Raw genomic sequence first — 25,791 nt, forward strand, 5'->3', positions numbered from 1 at the left:
ATAAAAATTACACAAAGAATACACTCGTTTTTGTAAAAGTATTTTATAAATATTTTATTGACTTTTACCTACATATTTCTGTAATATTTCACATAAACGTAACAGACATAATATACATCTTTGAATAAGGATCTATTTCAAATTTGTTACAGATATACAGAGTGATTCGAAACAATTTCTTGTTTTTAATAATTAATCTATATTCTTGAACAAATTGTTAACTATTTTTCTTCTTGCAAAATATTATCCGATTTTTAGTTGCTGAGTTATTAAGCTAATAGTTTGTCTATTACGGGCCGGTCAGAAGGTAGGCAGGAGCGGCACCATTAACCGTCAGATGCTGACGCAGAAGTTGAACATCTGATGGTTAATTGTGCCGCTCCTGCCTACCTTCTGACCGGCCCGTAATAGACAAACTATTAGCTTAAGGTAGTCGTCTCGTCAGGGCATGTATTAGATAAAGTTTTCGATTTTGGATTTTATATCAAATTATATGATCAGCTTTGCAGTCGATTTTTTCTGTGTCTCCTTACCGACTATTTACTCTAGAAAATCGATCTCGAAAATCACAAATTTTGCATTACTTCATACAAACGGCCAGAAAAAGAAGGCTCTATCACGGTTTCAATCACATATTTTTCGCATTTTTCGATTAGATGAAGTGAGAAAAAACATTGCTTTTTGTACATTAGATTTCGAAGAATCCGATGCAACCATAAAATATATAGTTTACAGGAGATTTCGCTGCTAATTTTTAAGTTTATTTTAGTGAAAATGCGGTAATCGAGCAGACATTTTTTGGTCGAGGTAAGGTTGGGAAGACTTGGCAAGCCGCTGGCTAATCACTGTAGTTGCAGGTTATGAGGCTCGTCTTTCTTAGCCGAATTGGATAGTAATTGACACCCCTGTCATGCGTTTTGAAACCCTTTCTCAGTAATTGTCAAAATTCAATCGAAAAGGAGATGTAACCTCACTTGTAACCTTTCTCGACGACTCGCATGATCAGCTGATCAAAACGGAGTCAAATGAGAAAAATCACATAATTTGGAAAAAGTAACATACTTTGTCACGTATGAAATTTTACACCATAATTCATAAAATTATTTTTCCCTTAGCAAAAATTGCCTGAAATATATTTCTGAACGTGAAAACCTACAAACAGTCACATGACTAGCACGTAGCGAGACGCCTACCTTAATAACTCAGCAACTAAAAATCGGATAACATTTTGCAAGAGGAAAAATAATCTTACAATATGTTCAAGAATATGATTTATAAAGGACAGGGAATTGTTCCGGATCACCCTGTATGTGAAAAAAAGTATCTAAAATATTTTCCATATATTTCTGAAACATTTCAGAGATATTTCCGAAGCATTTCAGAGATATTTCTGAAATATTTCTGAAACATTTCATAGATATTTATTAGGCATTTCAGAGATATTTCTTAAGCATTTCATAAATATTTTTAAAGCATTTCAGAATTATTTCAAAAATATTTCTGAGATTTCAGAAACATTTCTGAAATTTCAGCTTGGCGGACATTTTACCTTTCTGAAATATATCTGAAACATGTCTGAAATGTTTTTTTGAAAGGTTTCATATTTCGTTGACAACTTTTTGAAAGCTTTCTGAAATCTTTCGTTGCTGTGTGCAAATTGAACATTTAATAACATTTAAGTCTATAAACATTCGATTCTAATCGCAATAATATTTATCTGTTACCTATCTGAAATATTCATATCAACTATTTAAATAAATAATGCAGTTTAATTTGTTTTCTTCTTCGCAGACAATTAAAATTTTACAACAACGATTAACTGACATGAAGAAAACGCTTCAACGTGAGTTAAAGATTCCATCCTCTTCGTTAGATAACGATGCTAACGCTTCTGCTGCTATTCTCAATCCAAGTTCATCCCAAACTGTCACTGCCAGACATAATAATTCCAGGGAGGATGACGTTAATTTTAAATACTTGAAACACGTTCTTATAAAATTTCTCACTAGCAGAGAATATGAGGTACACACTTATTCTGATGTAACTTATATACAGGGTGTTGAAAAAAGGTGGTACTATAGGAGTATGTAGTATCATGAAAACAGATCGAAAAGTCTTAATAAACATTACTCCATAAACCATTTATTTCTGTAGCATTTTATACATCAGATGTTCGATGTGTCCTCCGTTCATTTCAACACACAATTCGGCACTTTCTCATTGAAGATCGGATACATTAAAAAATTCCAGGTATTTCGTATTATTTATTGACAAGAGTTTTCAATTTTCTGTATCAGTTCATCTAATGTGTCAACTAATGTGGTGTACATTATAGTCTACAGATGTCCCTAAATAAAAGTCTAAGGGAGCAGTCCCAGGTAAATGTGCTTGATTCTTCGATATTTCGTTATTTTGATGCGACTGAAGCAATAACATATATAATTTGTACAATTATCTTGCCGATAATATTGTTGCGAATACTCTGAAACACTGAATTGTAAGAGTGAAATATATTTTGTAACCAGATTTCGTTCCGTTTTTGCTACATGGAACTGATGGAGGAAATTATTACGGAACGGAACAGGAACGGACCGCTCAATTCTAGTGAGAAATCCGATCCGTCATTTCGATCCGTGTTTAAGGTGATCCTAAAGCTGTAATACCTACACTCGTTTTTAACAATATTTGCTTAGTATAAAAATTCTACAACTTGATGTTACAAAATGAGGGTGCAGGTCCATTCAGTAGACATCAAGGAATATCATACCGTTTGTAGAATTAGGCTGAGACTCCAAACAAAAAAGTTAAGCAAAAAGTACGATAATGTACGTACATTACGTTCACGTAATCGTACTTTCCGCTTAACTTTTTTGTTTAGAGTCTCAGCCTAATTCTACAAACGGTATGATATTCCTTGATGTCTACTGAATGGACCTGCACCCTCATTTTGTAACATCAAGTTGTAGAATTTTTATACGAAGCAAATATTGTTAAAAACGACTGTAGGTATTACAGACAGCTTTAGGATCACCTTAAGGAGGTTCGATCATTACTTGTGAGTCAAAAATGCGACTGAAATTGATAAATAGGCAATATATTAAAAATGTCTTTGTGTTCTTTAAAACTCAGTGCGCCTGCGTTTTATGTCTGACTGTTCGTTCTAGTGAGTTTGCCTATCTAGGTTCAGTTTTTATGTTTATGTTCTTCCTCGCTAGAGAGGCCGCTGTACTCTGTACTCCTTCCGCCTGAACGGCACAAGTCTAGTGTGTCGACTGTAATAAAGTTCAGTTTGCTTGAAGTGTTTATGTCCTATTCTACACAAAAACTATCTTGATAACGAAGCGCTATTCTGTCAGAAATAAATGTCATTACAGCGATCCCGAATTATATGCAATATTAATATAATGAATTGTGGATGCTACTTATGTTCTATATTGTTCGTCAATTATTAATGTATAGAGAATTAATAAATATATGTCGGGGTATGAGAGCGTCAACGACTCGGAAATCGTTTATTATATCCAACATTCACGTTGGGACCTGAACTTTGTGACGATAAAGCCTTCAATCCACACGGTAAAGTATAAAGTCCGATTTTTTTTACACAATCCTTGATGTTTCATCTATCAAATGCTAGTTTTTCAAAGTCCTAGGAAAACTAAGTGTGTACTAAACCACTGATAATCTACCTCGGTGCGACTTTCATCTCCGTAAGGGTTAGGATAAAAGTGGTCAATTTCTGAATAATATTACAAAAAACTATACGGTCAATATTGCTCAAGTTTTGCGATTATTTGTGTAAAATGTTTATGTAAATCATATAAAAAAATTAAGGCTCTACGAGGGCTTTCGAGTAAAGAAAGCTTATTGTCACAAAGTGACAGGTTCTAACCTATATATAATGTTGGCCAAATAAGCAACTTCGAACTTTCTATACTCGAAAGCCATTAAGAGCCTTAATTGAAAAACTAGCATTTGATAGATGAAACATCAAGGATTGTGTAAAGACTTTAAAAATCGGACTTTACCGTGTGGATTGAAGGCTTTATCGTCACAAAGTTCAGGTCCCAGCGTAGAATAAGCGATTCTCGAGTCGTTGACGCTCTCATACCCCAGTATATGTTTGTTAATATTCTATACACTAATAATTGACGAAGAATATAGCACGTAAGTATCCACAATTCATTATACTAATATTGCATATAATTCGGGATCGCTGTAATGACATTTATTTCAATCGCATTTTTGACTCACAAGTAATGATCGAACCTCCAATGGGACTGCACCCTAACGGATTTAAATCTGGTGAGCGAGGTGGCTATGCAAATGGATTATCCACTTTTCTTGAAAACAATTGCTTAAATGTTATCTAACAATCATAAGGAAATGCGCAGGGGCATCATCATGAATCACATTTGTTGTCTACGTAGAAGAGGAATATTGTCGAAAAGTTCGACGATGTTCATTTATTCGTCAAACTTAGAAACTCGTGAAGGACGAGTGTATGAGCGGTCTTGTGTATATACGTTATGCAAGGCATACTCGTGAAGCAAACAGAGAACACTGCATCAAATGGTTATAACTCGGAAATAAATGATTTTTGGAGTAATGTTTATTAAGACTTTTCGGTTTGTTTTTACGAATACTGCATATTGCATACTGCATAAAATTTGGTACCATCTTTTTTGAACTGACTCTGTATATAAGGGTGTATCAGACCATCCGTCACACCCGATTTTTTGTAAACGCGAGATAAGAGGAAATTGGGGAGAAATTTTAAGCTCCATATTCTATTCGAAGAATCAAATGAAAGTATTTTTCCGAAACTGACCAGAAGTAATAGCTACTGTGGTCAACTTATTTAAAATTTTTAATGGAAACCTGTGTCGTGTAGGGTATTATTAGATAGATCTTGAAAAAAGATACATCTTTTATTTGAACATAATCGTGATATCTCCAACCGTTGAGAAGAAACGATTCGAAAACTAAATGGTGATGATGATGCAATAAATAACGAAGTTTCGAATCTGAAACGAGTATTATTATTTTTATTAAGCCTTACAAATGTTCAATGTGCCTTCCGTCTTAATCTAAACAAAGATGGATTCTGTCTCTGATGTTATATATCTATGACTCGAAGGACTTCTGCATCACTTAGTGATTGGCATGCTTCCCGAATACTCCCCAAAATCTTTGAAAAAATCAAGACGTAATAAAAGTAATATTTCCCGTTTCGGATACAAAACTTTGTTATTGTTACGACACCGTCACCATTCAGTTCCTCCTCAACAGTTAAAGAGGAACTTATCGCGGTTATGTTTAAATAAAAAATGTTTCTTTTTTTCAAGATTTATTTAACGATACCCTACATATGTTTTTATTTAAAATTTTAAATTTGACACACAGTAACCATTACTTCCGGTCATTTCCGGAAAACGAAAATACCTTCATAGGATATAGAGCTTATTAACATTTCTCCTCAATTTTCTCTCACCTCGCGTTTACGAAAAAATCGGATGGGACGAGTGATCTGATACACCCTGTGTATATTTTTATATATGTATAATTATACATAGTTATATTTAATTCTATTTCGTACAACACTCTGTTTTCACGTGCAGTATTGTTTTATTTGCAAGTATGATAAGTAATTCGCGATTTTTTAGAGAATAGCTAATTTCTATGAATTAAAAGGTCTTCTTCAGCAAATGGTCAAAAATGAACTAAACGAAACTGTCAGACTCTTTTTTTTATTAAAAGCATTTCAACTATCTTTTGCAAGCTGTCTTTTTCATATAGCTATATTACGGTGTTTAAAATTTTTTTATTTTTTGTTGTACAAATCCAAATTATGTTATATTCTTTTTATGATCAGAATTACTATATAATTTTTCATATAATAAAAGAATATGCATGATTGAGCAATTCTGTCGTCAGTAATTCAAATATCATCCGAATGGGGACATTGGAGTAGTATGATCTTAGCAAGCGCCAAGCACTAAAAAGGAAGGAGTTCTTGCAGTTTTGTTCAGATTTTTTTTTTAATCATTGACTAAAGAACCTTAATAAAGATCGAAACCAGTATATAACATCAACTAAACAGTTCTTCTGGATGCATAAAAAGTTAAATCAAAGACTGTCAGAAATGTAATAAAAAAGAATAATTATTGTATTATTACAAGTATACCCACACTTTAGGTTCATTGGCCTTAAATTTAATTTTTGTGATCTATCTATTGACGAGCCAATATTATCAATCTCATTAATTTTATTTATTTAAGTGTAATTATACTTTTTTTTCAGGCTCTCCATTTAACAAGGGCAGTGGCAACATTGTTACACTTTTCACCAGAGGAGGAACGTCTACTTCAGGAAACTTTAGAATGGAAAATGTCATGGTTTGGTACTAGGCCTAACTTAGGATTTGGACAAACTGCCAAGGCAATACCACCCAGTTGATAATTATAGGATGTTTCGTACTTCACGGAACGCACTGGAACAAAATTTTTGTTTCAAATCTAGTTGATTTATATACAGAGATAGTCACACAACTGATTCAAAGGACATATAAAACAATTAGAAAAGTTATGTAAAGAGTTATAAATAGTGATTTTACATTTGCATACACATAATAAATTAATTGCGACATGCTCAAAGATCACAATGAAATCTTATTGCGATAAAAAATAACTTTGTGAGAGATTTGATAATGTCTTATAAGTATATATCACTGAAAACTATTGAACCATTTTAAGGACTTATCATCAGTGCTACAGTTTGAAGTATCATTGAAGTGCAATTTGGTGTTTAAACAGACACTTATACGGACAATATTATGATATCCAACATTGTGTGCATACTTGGGTCATGATATACGCCATTTTTATATGGAATCGATTAATTTGTAATACACTGTTTTTGTTAAGAATAAAATAATTTATGTGCGCGCAATTGATCATACAGCAGCAATGTAATCTTAATCGTCTATTATTTATTTTTACATTTGGATATCTCAAAGAATACATATACAGAGTGAGCCAACAAGAACTTTTGATCCCGTTTTTTTTGTAACCGACTAATTTGTGCGAAATATATCAAAATATGTCAATTTTGTTTTTAAAGGAAATGTATGATTATGATAAATTCAACCATGCTGTTTTATCCCGTTGATTAGAGTAGCTTGCTCCTTCAAAAAGCTTATGCGTGGACATTGCAACCGCATGCTTCCCAGTCGCAAACACTTTACCAAGGGACACCCCGAATGGTCTTTTGCAGGGTAAAGTCGACGGCAGCCACGACACGGACGAGCTCAATACCGGTAGGAGGGCGAATTGAAGTGCCATACAAGGCGCTAGTAAGCGAGAACGGGTCCACGGCGAGCCTGCAGAGCCCGTCTAGAGTCGGAAATCTTCCACACGACAAGGGGCCCGTTAGACATAACTATGCGTTCCGAGGATGGGAGACGAACCCGGACGAAGGCCCACGATAATCTTAGTTATAAGTATAAAGTGACCAATAAATCGGTAATATAATGAAGATCGAGTTATTCACGTCCTTCAATAGCCCATACGGTAAAATATAGATATAGATATACTCCATTAGATATAAGTCATCCGCGGAGCAGCGGCTCCAGTAGGTGAAGTAAAATCAAGTTTAGTTCGTTCCGATCGATTCGGGATCACAAGTCATTTATTAGACACGGCTCAAGCGGGTAATACTTTAGTTAAAAAGCCCCACACAATCTTCAATAACAGGTGGGCGATCTCGGGAACCGTGAGGCATTTCCGAGGGCAAAATGGCCCTGACTACTCAAGGGGACCCGAGGAGGGTGCAGTCGAGATCGGCGCCGAGATCCGACCAGTAGAACGCGAGATACCCAACCGTAGGCGATCTCGGAAACCGCGGTTCATCTCCGGGGGCAAAGGGTCCCTGACCATTCAGGGAGGCCCGAGAAGCGCGCAGGAGAGATCGGCGTCGAGATCCGACCTGTAGAACGCGAGATACTCAGCCGTCGGCGATACCGGAAATCGCGCGTCATCTCCGAGAACAAAGTGGTCCTGACTACTTAAGGGGACCTGAGGAGGGTGCAGTTGAGGTCGGCGTTGAGATCCGACCCGTAGAACGCGAGATACCCAGCCGTCGGTGATCTCGGAGACCGCGCGTCATCTCCGAGAACAAAGTGGCCCTGACCACTCAGGGAGACCCGAGAAGCGCGCAGTAGAGGTCGGCGTCGAGATCCGGGGCGCGGCACCCGAGATACATAACCGTTGGCGATCTCGATAACCGGAGGTCATCGCCGAGAACCGAACCCGGGAACAGGCTTACCAGGTTCCCAGACAGAGTCAGAGGGGGTTGCCGTCGACGGCGAACAGCACCAGGTAGACCCGGACATCTTCTTCGAGAAGTTAGTCCGGATGCCGCAATTGTGACCCGGAAGGCGACGTGCGCGCAAGTCGGCGACGTGGTAACGTGCGGGGTAAAGGGGGTGAAAAACCACCACCCTGGGGAAGAGAGAGAGCGTCATCCGTAAGGCGAAGGGCGCGGAAATTTTCACCGCGAACATCTGGCAAACACCTGTCGCGGCGAAAGCGGTAAACACCTATTGTTACTGCGTAGCGTGGAAAATTACCGAAAGAGAAAGCGGGCAATACGGCCGGAGTGGGGGTAAACTCCGAAGGTGGAGAGCCACAGCGAGACGCGGGACTCGAGGCAGTCTCTCGGGGATCGTCGAACGAGTAAGATCTATTACACGCCGTATATATATCGTGGCCGCGCTAAACTTCGCGAGCGTAAATCGGGTGCGTTGTATTACCTCTCGCGACAACCGAATCAACCGGGAACGCCCGCGTAAAGCGTTAACTGTCGCAATTACAATTGCGAATGGCATACAATTGCCAAACGAATCATTGTGCGCCGTAAAGCGACAAGGCACTTGGCCTCTGCAATACCTGTGAACAGCAACTTGTGCAATACGAAGATTTGTCGACAACCAACTGTGTGAATCGAAATTATTGAATAAATTGTTGAGTCATAGCATGAAATAATATTTCGAGAATTATCAATTCTACTTACCTTACATACTTACCTGGTCCATCGGCGTTGATCCATCGAAGTCCCTCGTTGATCCTGATCGGCGGTGGCAGCGGCGACACTAGGCAGCGGCGGCGATGATCCATCCGTGGCGGGAACCTGCAAATAAGGAAAATTAGTTAGATTGACGATTCGAGAAATCAGAGATACCTACCTTCTCCGTTATTCTAGGTCAAACCGAGTGGCGACCGTTGATTTATAGGACATCCACGCGAATCGCACCATCCTGTAGTACCGTTCGGTTACAACATAACACACACGGAAGAGAACCACAAAAACGTGCACATTATCTACAGGATTCGGGTACAGCTAAAACGCGGGCATGACCACTCTCATCTTTTTCTCTGTTTCTATAATACAATATATGTAATACTGTTAAGATAGTTTAAATTCGGCGCGCTTCATATCTTACTATTATTGTGGGCGCTAGCCACTTACGCTGGGGCGTCGCGTGCCCTTCGCAGAGGATATGTCGTAGCGAGAAAGGGATCGCCGAGTGAGCTGAGAGACAGAGGTGTACAATAAATAGGTTGTTTATTCTAGGTCCTGCTATACAGATGTTGGTGTGTCAGTGTGCTGAAGAAGGCCCTGAGAAGGGCCGTGGAGGCGGCCCTGCAAAGGGCCGTTTGGGCTCTTCTTGTTGTGTGGCCCTGAAAAAGGCCGATTGGTTTCTTCTCCTCCTAGTCGCGGAGTCGCTCACGCCAGATGATGCTCGGCTGCGTCGTGGTCCTCCGGAAGGAGCTGAACTTCCGCCACGCCGGCGGTGTCCCTGGTGGCGTGAGGGACTGCTCCGGTTCCGCAGTCAGTGTCGACTCCGATAGGAGTGTCGCTGGCTCCTCGGTCTGCGTCCCTTGGGAGGAGGTGACCTCCCACTCCGTGTCCGTCTGCACTTCCAGAGTGCCGCGTGATGGCTGGTGCTGCACGCCTCGGTGTACACGCGCAGGCGGGATGGTCTGCGTCCCCTGGTGTACCCGCTCGAAGGGTGACGGTGGCAGCGGCGACAGGAGTGGAGGCACCGTCCACGTTAGTCGAGGAGACGTGTAGCGCCGACTCGTACGTCCCACGTTGTGATGAGCGCACGTGGAGGACGAGTCAGTCGCCCGGCGAGAGCTGGAGCTGGACGAGCTTCCACGGTCGGCCTGGGCGGTAGTCCAGGGGCCGCTGAGATTGTGGCGGTAGCAGCAGGCGAAGTGGCGCAGCTCGTCTCGGTGGTGGCCGTAGCTTCGGCGGCGGCAAGGTGACGGCAAGATCGGTTACCAAAATGCTTCTCCTGTTTTCGGCTCTGAGCCGAAGAGCAGTCGAAAGCTGTCTAGGCCGTCGCCGTGTGGCCTTTTATTCTTCCCTGTCGGGAACTGAAACGCGAGAAAATCTGCCACCTGTCGGCGGCGCTTTCGTATAGCTTCGCGGGCCGTAGTCGGGCCCACGCGCTCGGCGCGTGATCGGTGGGCGCGCGCGCGGCGCGCGTACCGTCTTGATTGTGCGGTCGGAAGACCGCCACAATTATTATTATCCCGTGCGTATATTAGTTTATCTACGCGACACTAGGAGATACTATTGTACTTTTATTTTAAGTTGGCTATACTGGTCTTGTCGTAGCTACCGTTCCGTTGTGTCTCGTTTATTGTAATGTACATTTTTTGCTTCATATATCTATTACGTTCTTTCATTTTCTATTAAAGAGATAATCCAGAGTGTACCAATAAACTACTGGTATTATACGTATAGTCGATTACGTTATTGTTATCACCTCCACTGGCCAGACACGAATAATCGCTCAACAGGTTATGGGCACAGACCCCCGCGGGATAATAATAACCTGAAAAAACGTACGTTGGATACTAGTCCGTAATTTTAGACATACGGTACTTCAAGAGCAGAGATGAGCGAAATTGTCGACCTAAAGAATATTTCCAAGTTCAATTTTTAGTTCGATTTTAATCGCAAACGACATTTTGGGAATCGTCGATGGAACGGAACCGAAGCCAGAAGAAACGGACGACAATCGAGCCGCCATTAAATCATGGATAAGACGCGACGCAAAAGCCATGTTCATACTATCGTCATCCATGGAGATTACGCAGCTAGAGTACCTGATAACATGTGAGTCATCAAAGGATATGTGGTCTAAGCTCAGTTCGATACACGAGCAACGCAGTGAGTCAAACAAATTATTACTTATGATTATTGAATTTCCATGATTATAAAATGTCACCAAGTGATTCAATTGCCCAACACATCGCCAATGTCGAGAATATGGCTTGTAAGTTAAATGATCTTGGTGAGAAGGTGTCAGAAGTCACTATAATGGCAAAAATTTTAGGAAGCTTGCCGTCTAAATTTAATGCCTTGATCACCGCATGGGATAGTGTTGACTCTGACAAACAAAGGTTAGAAACTTTGACAGCACGGCTTATAAAAGAAGAAGGAAGGATGACAGCAGCAGACGATACAACCAGTGCATTAGCAGCAGTAAGCATCAGTAAGTCACAGCACAAGACGTCGCATGACAGGAAAGATCAAGATGCAAAGAAACAAGTAGAATGTTTTTATTGTCATGAAAAAGGGCACGTAATCAAATATTGCCGTAAGAAGAGAAAGGAATCCAACGAAGACAAATCCAAAAGCAGTGGAGATAATTCTGCAAATGTCAGTGCCTTCTCAGCAGAAGTAAAATTACTCACTGAAGATTTTGAAGTGAATTCTCAGAATGAATAGTATTCAGACAGCGGTGCCACGAAACATATGTCACCAAATAAGTCATGGTTTCATAACTTAATACCAGTCAGTAATGAATATGTCAAGATTGGAGATGGAACCTCCTGCGAAGTTAAAGGACGAGGAACCATTTATATTAAAAGAAAAGTTAACGAAGAATGGTTCGATGGAAAGTTAGAAGACGTTTTATATGTTCCCAAATTAAGCAAGAGTTTATTTTCAGTGGGAGCATGTGTCCAGAAGAAATACACAATTATTTTTGCATCTGACTCTATGCTAATAAAGAAGAATAATACTACAATGATAGTTGGAATTCCAGAACATAATAATCTGTTCAGAATGTCAATCCGAGTCGTCCAGAATCAAGAGGCAAATCTTACAACTACTTCAAGCCTTCAAATTATGCACGAACGTCTAGGTCACATTAGCCTGAAATCAATACGCGAAATGAATAATCAAGGTTTGATTCAAGTAGGTACCATTCCAAGAAACGTTGAATTCGTATTTGAGGCATGCCAATATGGCAAACAGCACCGACTTCCTTTCAACAAAACAAGCACGCCAAGAAACGCCAAGCCCGGTGAGTTCATCCATACCGATGTTGGAGGTCCTATGAAACAAGAATCAATAGGTGGGTCAAGATTTTATGTAAATTTTATTGATGATGCGTCTGGTTATAGAAAAGTATATTTTATGAGACATAAGTCTGATGTCTTTGAGAAATTTAAGGAGTACCATGCTCTAGTTCGAAACAAGTTTCAGCGTTCAATGAAAGTGATAAGGATGGATAATGGAACCGAATACATCAACGAGAACATGAAGCGATATCTAGCATTGCATGGAATCCAGGTGGAAACGACATCTCCCTACACACCTGAGCAAAATGGGAGATTCGAGAGAGACAACAGAACGCTCATCGAAAGTGCTAGATCCATGATATATGCGAAGAATCTTCCATTAGGCCTATGGGCTGAAGCCGTCAATACAGCCGCATATATTTACAACCGGACACCATCAAGTCGAAACAAGGACACTACGCCATTTGAGATTTGGAATGGATATAAACCAGATTTAACGCATTAGAGAATTTTTGGCTCTGAGGTTTTCGTGCATATACCGAAACAACGAAGGAAGAAATGGGATGAAAAGTCAAGAAAACTGATATTTGTGGGATACAACAATAAATCGTCTAATTATCGAGCATACGATCTGAAGACCAACAAGATAACTGTATCCAGAGATGTGATTTTTACTAAAAAGACTGACAATGAAATTACATACACTAAAGAAGAAACGACTCTTCCCTTAAATGATGTCATTCAAGAAAACATTGGTCAACATCCTGAAGATCATAACGTCCAAGAAGATGGCAAAGGCAAAAACGACCATACCGCGAACGAGTCTGACAATGATGACACTGAAGAGGAGAAATCAAACAAGAAAACAAGTGTCTGTACCCGTGAATTGAAAGACAGGGCTAACCTCAAGAAACCTGTCAGATACCAAGCAAACCTAGCAGAATGGAGCGAGCCCCAGACATATGAAGAGGCAATATCCAGTCGAGATGTTGACAAATGGAAGCGAGCTGTAGAAGAGGAATTACAGGCTCATCGCAAGAATCAGACATGGACAATGGAACATCTACCACAAGGCAGAAAAACGATTGGCTATAAGTGGGTTTTTAAAATAAAAAACTCATCCGATGAAAATCCTCGATACAAAGCTCGTCTTTGCGCCAAAGGCTTCTCGCAGAAAGCAGGGGTAGATTATGAAGAGATTTTCGCTCCTGTAATCCGTTATGAGTCAATTCGGACGCTTCTGGGCATCGCAGCAAATCGAGATTTAGAGATAGCACAGTTCGATATCAGAACTGCGTTCCTGCATGGCGAGCTGAACGAATCTATTTACATGGACGTACCTTTAGGTGTCGAAACATGTCAGGGTAAAGTATGTAAATTGTTAAAGTCGTTATATGGGCTTAAGCAAGCCTCCCGACAATGGAATACCAAATTTGACGAGTTTTTAAAATTCTTTAATTTTATTCAGAGTACAGCCGATCCTTGTGTTTACATAGGTTGTATTGATGGCGTAATTGTAATATTAGGTCTCTATGTAGACGACGGTTTAGTATTAGCAGAAACAATGGAGGTACTCAATAAAGTTCTTGCAGTACTCAGAGATTCTTTCGAAATTACAGAAGGGTATCCAAGATTATTTGTAGGCATACAGATAAGTCGTGATCGCATAAATCATTCAATTTTTATTCACCAACAAAACTATATCAAACGCATTCTTGAGAGTTTTAATATGAAGGATGCAAAACCTATAAGCGTGCTTGCAGATGTAAACTCGATTAAGACACTAATGGAAAACTATCCCGATAATGATGTTGATATACCTTATCGTAGAGCTATAGGATGTCTTATGTTTCTCTCACAAGTAACGCGTCCTGATATATCATATATTGTCAATTTTCTGAGTTGATTTTTAACATGTTACACTGATCTTCATTGGCGAGCTATAAAAAGGGTGTTTAGATATCTCGCAGGAACCCAGAAACTAGGCATTATTTCTAAAACGTAGTAATGACGGTATAGCTTTAACAGGATACTCGGACGCGGACTACGCTGGTGATACTAAAACTAGACGATCAACGAGTGGATATATATTTATTATCTCTGGTGGACCTGTGTCCTGGGCGTCCCAGCGTCAAAAGATGGTATCATTAAGTACGACGGAGGCTGAATATGTTGCAGCAAGCTCAGCTACGAAAGAACTCATATGGCTTAGGCGACTTCTTGGTGATATTGAATATCAATGTGACAAACCAACAACTTTATATGTGGATAATCAAAGCGCCATAAAGCTCATTAAGAATCCTGAATAATATCAGAAAAGTAAACACATTGATGTTCGATTTCACTTTATACGAGAGAAATATGCTGATGGCATTCTTAATATAAAGTATGTTGAATCTAAGAAGCAGTGTGCCGACTTTCTTATGAAGGCTCTACCTAGGCAAGGCTTTGAAATGCAATTACGTTTACTTAATATGTGTAATTATGATATGTATGAGTATATGTATGATTATGATATAAAAGCACTTGAATAGTGGGAGTGTTAAGATAGTTTAAATTCGGCGCGCTTCATATCTTACTATTATTATTATCCCGTGCGTATATTAGTTTATCTACGCGACACTATTGTACTTTTATTTTAAGTTGGCTATACTGGTCTTGTCGTAGCTACCGTTCCGTTGTGTCTCGTTTATTGTAACGTACATTTTTCGCTTCATATATCTATTACGTTCTTTCACTTTCTGTTAAAGAGATAATCCAGAGTGTACCAATAAACTACTGGTATTATACGTAAAGTCGATTACGTTATTGTTATCACCTCCACTGGCCAGACACGAATAATCGCTCAACAAATACTCCTATATTGCTAAAGGAGCTCGAGTGCTGGCGAAAACATCACGGTGCAGACGTATATCAATCTTCGCGTCTTTTAACGCAAAAGCGCATGCGCGCATTCTGTTGAATTGTGTGATGTATATACCCAGATAGCCAAATGATGTGAGCTGTCATATTGCCAACAATCGTTGATGTAACTAATTTTGACAAACTACTCGAAAAAAAGAATTAGATCTGCCAAGATATGAACAGATCTGAACAGATATAACCATCAGATCTGACTAGATATAATTTGATCTGCCGAGATACAATTATTTACCAAATGTATCCAGATCTGCTCAGATATAATTAAAAATTATAAAGGGATGTAAAACGCTAAATATATTGTTGCGCCCGTGCGAGTCTGTCCGAGACGCCCGGTATGCGCCCGTGCTAGCAGCTGTGTGAAGTTGCCCCCCCCCACTACTGCAAATTCAATAATAACTATAACCATTCGTTTGGTGGTCGTTTGGTGGTGTTTGGTAGTCCATTCCCGACGTTTGGTAGTCAAAGCTGTAACTAATAATGCGAAAAAAAGACATATGCGCGTGAAGTTAGCCCCCCCTCTTGAAAAACTCGGCTTTCCAGACTGCGTACATCATTTTACCTGTACGCATTCGTTTGGTGGTCGCGTGCTGACGTTTGGTAGTCCATTCCCGACGATTGGTAGTCAAAGCTGTAACTAATAATGCGAAAAAAAGACATATGCGCGTGAAGTTAGCCCCCCCTCTTGTAAAACTCGGCTTTCCAGACTGCGTACATCATTTTACCTGTACGCATTCGTTTGGTGGTCGCGTGCTGACGTTTGGTAGTCCATTCCCGACGATTGGTAGTCAAAGCTGTAACTAATAATGCGAAAAAAAGACATATGCGCGTGAAGTTAGCCCCCCCTCTTGTAAAACTCGGCTTTCTAGACTGCGTACATCATTTTACCTGTACGCATTCGTTTGGTGGTCGCGTGCTGACGTTTGGTAGTCCATTCCCGACGATTGGTAGTCAAAGCTGTAACTAATAATGCGAAAAAAAGCCATATGCGCGTGAAGTTAATCCCTCCCCTCTTGTAAAACTCGGCTTTCCAGACTGCGTATATCATTTTAACTGTAAGCATTTGTTTGGTGGTCGCGTACTGACGTTTGGTAGTCCATTCCCGATGATTGTTAGCCAAAACTGTAATTAATAATGCGAAAAAAAGACATACACGCGTGAAATTAGACCTTTTTTTTTATAAAATTTGGCTTTCCAGACTGCATATATTATCAAACCGAACAAGCAACATTTACTTTACCAATAAATAGTTAACCTGCATATATTATTATAACTATAAGAATTTGTTTGGTGCATTTAGTAATTAAAAATATAATTGTTAAAGAAGATAAAATATATATGTGTGTAAATGATAAAATATATATGTGGACAATAAATGAAAGAGAGAGAGAGAGAGAGAGAGAGAGAGAGAGAGAGAGAGAGAGAGAGAGAGAGAGAGAGATCATGTTATATTAAACTATTAGCAAACTTAGCAAACGGGTATTCATAGTAATCCTAGTCACTGACAGAAATTTTTTAAAGGGAATTGATCAGTCTTAACGCGATTATTAAGGTTTTTTCCATTAACGACTAATTCTAATTCTTATACTACGCATATATATTTTTTGTATTATTCAATATGCATACTCGTAAAAATCACAAAACATAATTAGTCGTTATTTTAATTACGCTCTACAATTCTAAAAATTAAAAGATTATATATTCTTTGACATTTCAAAAAATAACTATGAAATATAACTACAAGAAAAATTAAAAAAACTTTTTGTTATTTTATTGTATCGATTTATTATAAAAAAAGCTTGAAAAAACGTTTAAATGTTAGAAGTGGATTACACCAATTTGATCCATATGTATTTAATTATTAATTATTAATTATTGAAAATTAACTACCAAACATCATAAAATGCTCGTTAAATAAATATTAATGATTATAATTAAACATGCAATCGTACAAGAATATTTATATGAAACGCATGGTTACACACATATATATTTTATCTTCTTTAACAATTATATTTTTAATTACTAAATGCACCAAACAAATTCTTATAGTTATAATAATATATGCAGGTTAATTATTTATTGGTAAAGTAAATGTTGCTTGTTCGGTTTGATAATATATGCAGTCTGGAAAGCCAAATTTTATAAAAAAGGTCTAATTTCACGCGCATATGTCTTTTTTTCGCATTATTAGTTACAGCTTTGACTACCAATCGTCGGGAATGGACTACCAAACGTCAGCACGCGACCACCAAACGAATGCGTACAGGTAAAATGATGTACGCAGTCTGGAAAGCCGAGTTTTACAAGAGGGGGGGCTAACTTCACGCGCATATGTCTTTTTTTCGCATTATTAGTTACAGCTTTGACTACCAAACGTCGGGAATGGACTACCAAACACCACCAAACGACCACCAAACGAATGGTTATAGTTATTATTGAATTTGCAGTAGTGGGGGGGCCAACTTCACACAGCTCGTGCTAGCGGCGAGTTGAGAATCGTCCCTGACGACCAGCTGATATGGATTATTGATTTTCCTGTGATGTTCTGTTGTTGTTTGTTTTCGAGCGGCGGACTTGGTGCGAACGTAACAGCTCGATCTTTGTAGTATTTCGTGTGTACTATTAAAACGAGTCTTTACCATCTTATATTGTGTCACTTCATTGCCCGCGAGTGCCGGTTGCGCGAGTGAGTGAGTGAGTGGGTGTAGTGACGCGATCTCGAACTGCGGCGAGCGCAACAATACCGATAAAACGATAAATATATCGATTTGATTCAAAATTGTGTGCCACTTTAAAGTATTATAAGCGTGGACTCCGATACAACAGTAGATATAAGTTCTATCGTATACTTAATTGATTTATAATAATAATAATAATACTTTATTTAGTTCGGCCATTAAGCCTAAAACCGGGACTTGGTTTACAATTACTTCTTATCATTCACTCCTTCATCCATTCTTTTTTCCTTTCTCACATTCTCTCTCATTTTTCCTATTTCTTCCATACAATTTACATTCGCTAACTTTCCTTCCTTTCCTAAAAAATCCCTCACTCTAATCCTACTCTCTCTATCTACATGTGTCAGACTATGCTCAATTGTTCCTTCTTCTTCTTCACAAATCTGACAGTTTCTTCTTTCCACTACCGTCCGTTTCGTTCCTCTTCATTTCCACACCTCCTTCTCGCAATCAACTTTTGACTCCCTTTGTGTCCTTTTTCTCTCAAATATTTCGGTCTCTCCTGTGCTATGTCCTTATATCTACTGTATTATGTCCTTATATCTACAGACTGTTGCATCTCGTGTTTATTATCTTACTATCCATCCACTCCCCCAGTCTCTCTCTCTCTCTCTCTCTCTCTCTCTCTCTCTCTGCCCTATTATTTGACCTATATCCGCCTATATAAAACATCTCTCTCTCCTCCCCCACCATGTCTTTTTGTTCCTCCTTCTCTTTTTCCTTCACACATTCTATTACAAATTTTCTCTCCTCCTCCATCATAGCCTTTTCTTCAAAGCTTACTGCTTTATTTCCCGCAATTAAACTAAGCTTTTACTCTATCCCTGTTTCCTTATAAACTATATGTATAGTCCGGTGTACAGAAGTCGAGGTTTAGGGTCCACTTTACATACTTCTTTTGTATTCTTTCCAATTCTTCTCTTTCTCTCCATCCCAGTAGGTAAGCTACGTTTGTTCTAACCAAGGGATCTGAGGGGTGTGAGGGGCAAGGGAGAACCGCGAGCGGAGGGGAACTACGGGCGGGGGAAAACCGCGGGCGGGGGAAGGAAACCGCGGGGTGGGGGAGGGGGAAACCGCGTTTTTTGTGCGCCGAGGGGGAGGGGAAGGGGAGAACCGCGTTTTTCGGGCGCCGCGGGGGAGGGGAAGGGGGGAACCGCGTTTTCCAGCGCCGCGGGGTGACAGAGTCCGCGTTTTCCGGCGCCGCGGGGTGACTGCGTTTTCCGGCGCCGCGGGGCGACCGCGTTTTCGCCGCGCCGCGGGGCGAAAGGGTCCGCGTTTCGCCGCGCCGGTCAGCGTGACGTCACACGCTCCAGCTCGCGTTATCTCTTCTTCGTAGATGTTTGCCCCGTCCCCCGGTCGCGCGCGTATTCTCGTTCGCGCGCGGTCCCTCCCGGCCCCCGTTCGCGTTATCTCTCCCTCGCGCGTTCTCGTTCAGAAATTATGCGAAAACTACGAATAGAAAAATTGCTTACCACCGCTTGATTTCAACCTGAAACCCCTGGCTCTTGAGTCACCTTCTGCACTGTGTGTGTGACACAACATTGATTGTCTTTTTATTGTTACACTTATTGTTACACTTATTGTTACACTTATTGTTGCATTTATTGTTAATCTCTTAGCAGTATAAGTTTTTTAATTTTAGATAATATACACTTAAAATATTTCTTTAGGCATTTCCATTTTTTCAGGCACATATATTTCCATCTTGATAAAAAGAGAACGTTTCTTTTACGAGGATGAACCAATTTATTTGGAGATCGAGAAAATCTTGATGCGATCGGAGATTGGTGATTCCGATTTCGCGACGGAATAGATATCGCACTACGTCGACTCTCCTCTTATACAATCTGCTACAGTTTCTCATCTGCGGTTCGCTGATTTTCACAATCTTGAATTTAGAATTACGTATCGGTTTGCAAAGTTTTGCGTACTCGCTCATATCGGTGGGCTTTGATATACAGCTCTTAAGATGGCGAACCAATTGTTGTATACACCGCACGATCAAGCACACTAACTGACTCTCACCAACCGTCCTCGATGGCGATCCAATTGTTGTATAAACCGCACGATCAAGCACACCAACCGACTCTCACTTCTAGTCTTCGACTACTGAGCGTATCTTCAAATTCATCCTACTACATCACACTATTGTCACATCGTTTGTTTATCATATCTAATTTTATCTCAGTAGCCGTACGGAAGCGCTTGCCGAAAAATCTGCGATGTGCAGTTTTGCACGTGTGCGATGAAGTCACCGCGAGACACGTATGTTCTCGAAAACGATATCGCGCCATTGACTTTCGGTGATTTGATCTGTTAAACAGCTATTGAACCGCTATGAAACAGCTAAAAACAGCTATCAAATAGCTAGTGAACCGCTATCAAATAAAACGAGGGTCGAGAATGCGCGCGATTTATCCGCGGCGTATTATGTTACGCGAAAATAATCCTCGCGAAAAAAAAGACAGCTGTTTAAATTGCTATCAAACATCGTTAAAACATTTTTTAAAACAACTATCAAACAACTAAAAACAGCTATGAAACAGCTCTTAAACCGCTATGAAACAGCTATCAAACAGCTTTGAAACAGCTAAAACAGCTAAAAACAGCTAAAAACAGCTATGAAACAGCTATCAAACAGCTATAAAACAGCTAAAAACAGCTATCAAACGGTTATCAAACAGCTTTGAAACAGCTAAAAACAGCTATGAAACAGCTATCAAACAGCTATGAAACAGCTAAAAACAGCTAAAAACAGCTATCAAACGGCTATCAAACAGCTATTGAACCGCTATGAAACAGCTATCAAGCAGCTAAAAACAGCTATGAAACAACTATCAAACAGCTATTGAACCGCTATGAAACAGCTATCAAACAACTAAAACAGCTATCTGTATAACTGCGATCTGTATAACTGCTTTTGAACCGCTATCAAACAACTAAAACAGCTATCTGTATAACAGCGATCTGTATAACTGCTATTGAACCGCAATCAAACTTCTTTTAAACAACTAAAAACAGCTTTTAAACAGCTATCAAACAACTAAAAACAACTAAAAACCAGCTAAAAACAGCTCATCTTGAACAGCTAAAACATCTATATTATACTACAAAGTATGTGGGAAAAGGAAATAAAACATTTATCTCTTATTCTCTTTATTATTCTCTTATTATTAAAACATTTATATATACATATATAATTTATTTCAAAAAAATCATAATTTTTTCTGGTGTCGCGACCACCAGTTAAATATTTTTAATACATTTTGTAATGCGCAATTCTCAATATGTTTTCCGCATCTTACAGTATTAGTAACATCTAGATTATTTAAAGATTTGATATCTTCATAATCTGCATCCAAAGTCTCAATTTTTAGATGTTTTCTCGCTTTATTCTCAAGCAGATCCACCAGCCATTCTCGTTTCACGCATCCCTTGACGTACACAAGAGTCGACGTCTCGTCGCCCTCTCCAAGTACAGCCGATGTAATTAGATGTTTCGCCATGTTGTAGGGCACGTTTCCGTCCTCCCATCGTAGTCCATGGTGATTCGCAATCAACCAGAAAGCGCATGATCTGTCGGATTTCGTGAGGAGACTCCACGGCATAGAACATGTAAAAATGTAATGCGCCAAAACGGTCCCGTTTCTCAGAACCGCCACCTCCTTTACGACAAATTTCATCCCGACGGTGAATCCCTGCAGATCGACAAACGTCGGTACGATCATGACGAAACGACGGAGCAATCTGTATCTTATCGCGGTACATCAGTGTATCTTATATCGCAATATCTGCTGATATTGCAATTTACATGAGTTTGCGCACTACATTAGACAGCGGGCAGTATTAGATTACACGATCATGCAAGATGAGACAATAGGCGGTAGTATTTACAGGTACATTTTCTTTACAATCAAATTCTATTCGCACATCCACGATGGCGCTCTTGACAGATTCGTTTTGTCGCGAGCAATCGATGACAACAAAAGGTCCTTTCATCAGGAATGTATACAAGCTGCAAAGCGTATCGAAGAAATCGTATCCGTAATAAGTTTTACGAAAACGCGCATACATATCAAAAAGAACGGCGTATCGATTTTTAGTAAAATCCAGATTCATGTCGTCGTACGGATAAAATTCAGAGTTTAGATAAAATTTCACGTTGGTCAAATTACAGGCATCGAATACGCCAACATTATGAGACATGATAGTAGATAAAACAATAAGAGATCTACCTCGGGAGCTCCGAGGGGGGGTGAGGGGCGGGGGGGGAAGGCGCCGGGGGGACGACTTGGTGGCGAAAAGTCTGCCGGAGGGGGGGGGGACAACTTGGTGGCGAGGGGTCAGCCGGGGCGGGGCGGGGGGGGGACGACTTGGTGGGGGGGGGGGGGGGGGGGGGGGCGGGGGCTGGGTGGCGGAGGGGGGCGGGGGGGGGGGGGGCGGGTTGATGGCGAGGGGTCAGCCGGGGCGGGGGAGAAGGACGACTCGTTGGTGAGGGGGAGCTAGGGGGGGGGGGGTCGGCGAGCGTGTCGGGACATGTTTATTAAATATTAATAAACATATCGTATTGACAAGAGGTACCGCCGAAGGGGGGGGGTAGGTGTCCACTTCTACGCCGAGGGTGGTCCCCCGGGGTGGGGGATCGTCACTTTATCGGCGCGGGGGTATTACAACGGCGCCGTTCGGCTGCTGGAATTTTATCGGCGAATATAAACAAAACAGCGAGTTAGACATTTGACTCCGCAATGATCTCACCCTTCTAGAACATGCGAGCCGCCATTCGGTTACGGCGTCTCACTACAAAAGCGAGCGTCGATGGCCCTACGACGGTTTGAAGATAAAATAGCCGAGGTAAACAATTGATAAAATGTGTCACCGATGACGATTTAACCGTTGCGGAGTCCTCTTCATGTTTTTTTTCTAGGAAGAGCCGCTGCCGATTACGATTTAACCGTCGCGGCGGTATTCGGTTATGGCGTGGCATATTACAAAAAGCGAGCGCCGATGTTCGGCTGCTGGAATGTATAAACAAAATATGTCTAACGATAATTATACAAACGCATAGCATTGTCGCCAGGATGATTATGGATCCACATCATGTGGATCAGTCTTCGGTTAGTTTTTGCGACGCGAACGTTCATATTCGAGGGTGAAGCTTTTGTGTCAAGTATTTAATACAGAAGAATATTTTTCACGATAAAGGAGATGACAATAATTCCGATATGGATCGCGAGTTAACGGACAAGAAGATCAAATCATAAAAGTCAATGGCGCGATATCGTTTTCGAAAACATACGTGTCTCGCGGTGAGATCATTGCACACGTGCAAAACTGCACATCGCAGATTTTTCGGAAGGCGCAATTGTATGGATGCTGAGATGAAATTAGATATGATAAACAAACTATGTGACAATTGTGAGATGTAGAAAAATGAATTTGAAGGTACGCTCAGTAGTCGAGGACTGGAAGTAAGAGTCGGTTGGCATACTTGATAGTGTTCTGACGTGTTTGTCTTGTCGAAAAATTTCAAGTGTCGCGACTGTTTGTACTGTCTGCACTGTGTGATTTTAACACTAGCATCGTGTATTGCGCCTTTTGAGGCATACAACGTTCTGTAAAAATGGATTTCAAAGAATTGCAGTTTGAGGTACATGATATGAAAGTTGAAGCAAACGATGAAGAAATGGAAGTGCCTGAAGAAATGGACATTGAGGTAAATGAACTGGAACATGAACATGAAATTATTGATGATGATGATGATGATGATGATGATGATGCAATTTTGTCGGACGATTTGTGTTACGACAGTGAAAGGTTTGAAGATGTTTTGGAAGTAATTTTCCGAGTATTAAACCAGGCTAAAGTGAATGCTTTAGATGAGTTGAAAAAAATGTGTTGCACATACTTTTATTTTACTTCTGGTAATGTAAAATTTTGTGCACCGTGTACTGTGAGATTACGTGTATTATTCTCAATGTTGCACGCTGAGCGAAAACATGACACCCGCGCCTATACACTGATCGAGAGTTTATTCTGTACGTCGTGTGGAGGCCCACTACATCAAATAATACCGTGTAATCTCTGTTCAGTTTGCACTGTTTGTGATTGATAGTGCTACGTGACAAAGACATGGTGTCCGAAGGCTGTCTGTATTGCATATCAATAAACTGCAGTTTATGCTTACAGCTTCTTTCATGTGTTGCTTCTTTCTAACTTATCTGTGTTCAAAACTCTAAATATTTTGTATAAAATCATTGTTGTGTTGCAAATTGCCGAAGGTGTCTGACTCAAGAGCCAGGGGTTTTAAATTTTGAAATCAAGCTGTGGTAAGCAAATTTTCTATTTGTAGTTTTTGCATAATTTCTGAGCAAGAACGCGAACGGGAGCGAGAAAGACCGCGCGAACGAGAAGACGCGCGCGAACGGGGGCCGGGAGCGAGCGAGAACGCGCGAGGGAAAGATAACGCGAACGGGAGCGAGAGAGACCGCGCGAACAAGAAGACGCACGCGACCGGGGACGGGGGAAAGATCTACGATGGAGAGACAATGCGAGCGGGAGCGTGTGACGTCACGCTGACCGGCGCGGCGAAACGCGGACGCCCCGCGGCGCCGGAAAACGCAGACTCCCTCGCCCCGCGGCGCTGGAAAACGCGGACCCCCTCGCCCCGCGGCGCCGGAAAACACGACGCCCGAAAAACGCGGTTCCTCCCTCCCTCTCCCCTCGCGGCGCACGAAAAACGCGGTTCCCCCCTCCCTTCCCGCAGCGCCCAAGAACGCGATTTCCCCTCCCCCACCCCGGGTGTACACCTCGTGTTTTTCGGACCTTATGCAAGCCTGCTGTCGCTTCATTTCAATTTCGTCTCGCTGACATCTCGTGTAATCGTCGAACGTTATCGACCTGGCTATGACGTTGCTCTTGACACCTTTCGCTTTTTTACAGTCTTTCTTACCATCCACTCGCAAGACATACATTTTCGCCCTGAGTCCGACGAATTCGGTCATGATCGCACCGTTATCCTCGTCCTTCATCAAGCCCGGCACTTTTTTTGTTCTCGAGCGTTATACCGTACGCGTTGTCGATCGCGTAATCGCTCGTGTCGAATCTAGCGATATCGCGTTTCACGTTCTCGTACACATCCTCGCACTCGATGTAGTATATCAGACTGTCCGTATCGGTATACATAATTCTACACTTGTCGCGATACAGGGGAGACATGTACTCGTGATGAAATTCGTACAAACAGACTTTTGATATGTCGAGAATGCACATGCCGACGTAAATAGGTTTGTCAAATTTAACCTCGAGTTTTCGCAGTTCGACGGCTATCAGATTTTCTGAAAAAACGCTCCTGCTGTGAAAATTTGGTTTCGAGATCAGTGCCTCCGCGCCGTATCTACCGTTTCACTTTGTCACTAATTTTACATCGAAGTGATTTCGAACGTTCTCCATCGTTTTCCCGAAAACCGCGTTGTTCATCAATTTATACAGATCTTTCTCGAAATCGTTTTGGCCAGTGTTCTAAATTTTGTATTGAGTTCGATGTTATTGCAAAGCCATGGAGATTGAGCGAATTGCAATACGCGATGAATTTTTGTGGACGCGGAGACCGTGGCGCGTGCATTGCTGTAGGTTGCGGTAGTGTGTGACATAACGCTTCTTATCGTACAGCGTGGCGAGAAGTTTGTCCTGCCGTTTGCCGGGTGGTTTATCGCGCGTCGGACAGAACGGTAGGTCAGCGTGCGCGTCGT

General features: G+C 40.8%; 1 protein-coding gene and 1 long non-coding RNA gene across 4 annotated transcripts in view; both read left to right on the plus strand.

Annotated features, from left to right (window-relative positions):
• The window catches only part of LOC143902823 (uncharacterized), a 243,254-nt gene extending 235,718 nt beyond the window's left edge, over positions 1-7,536 (plus strand). For 2 of the 3 annotated variants that reach the window (XM_077416002.1, XM_077416004.1), the window contains exons 7-8: positions 1,792-2,022; positions 6,304-7,536. In XM_077416002.1, coding sequence (XP_077272128.1) covers positions 1,792-2,022; positions 6,304-6,459 — 387 coding nt within the window. In that variant the 3' untranslated portion in view covers positions 6,460-7,536. The remainder of the gene's footprint in view (positions 1-1,791; positions 2,023-6,303) is intronic. The other variant, XM_077416003.1, reaches the window with a different exon arrangement.
• A 1,944-nt stretch (positions 7,537-9,480) lies between these two features.
• Positions 9,481-11,476, plus strand: LOC143902848 (uncharacterized). The gene is made up of 2 exons (XR_013258507.1): positions 9,481-10,916; positions 11,018-11,476. It is a non-coding gene; the product is annotated as an uncharacterized LOC143902848 (long non-coding RNA).
• Positions 11,477-25,791: the final 14,315 nt, after the last annotated feature.

This window comes from Temnothorax americanus, unplaced genomic scaffold, assembly GCF_048541705.1.
Source record: "Temnothorax americanus isolate GAGA-0224 unplaced genomic scaffold, ASM4854170v1 Scaffold40, whole genome shotgun sequence".
Classification (NCBI taxonomy): domain Eukaryota; kingdom Metazoa; phylum Arthropoda; class Insecta; order Hymenoptera; family Formicidae; genus Temnothorax; species Temnothorax americanus.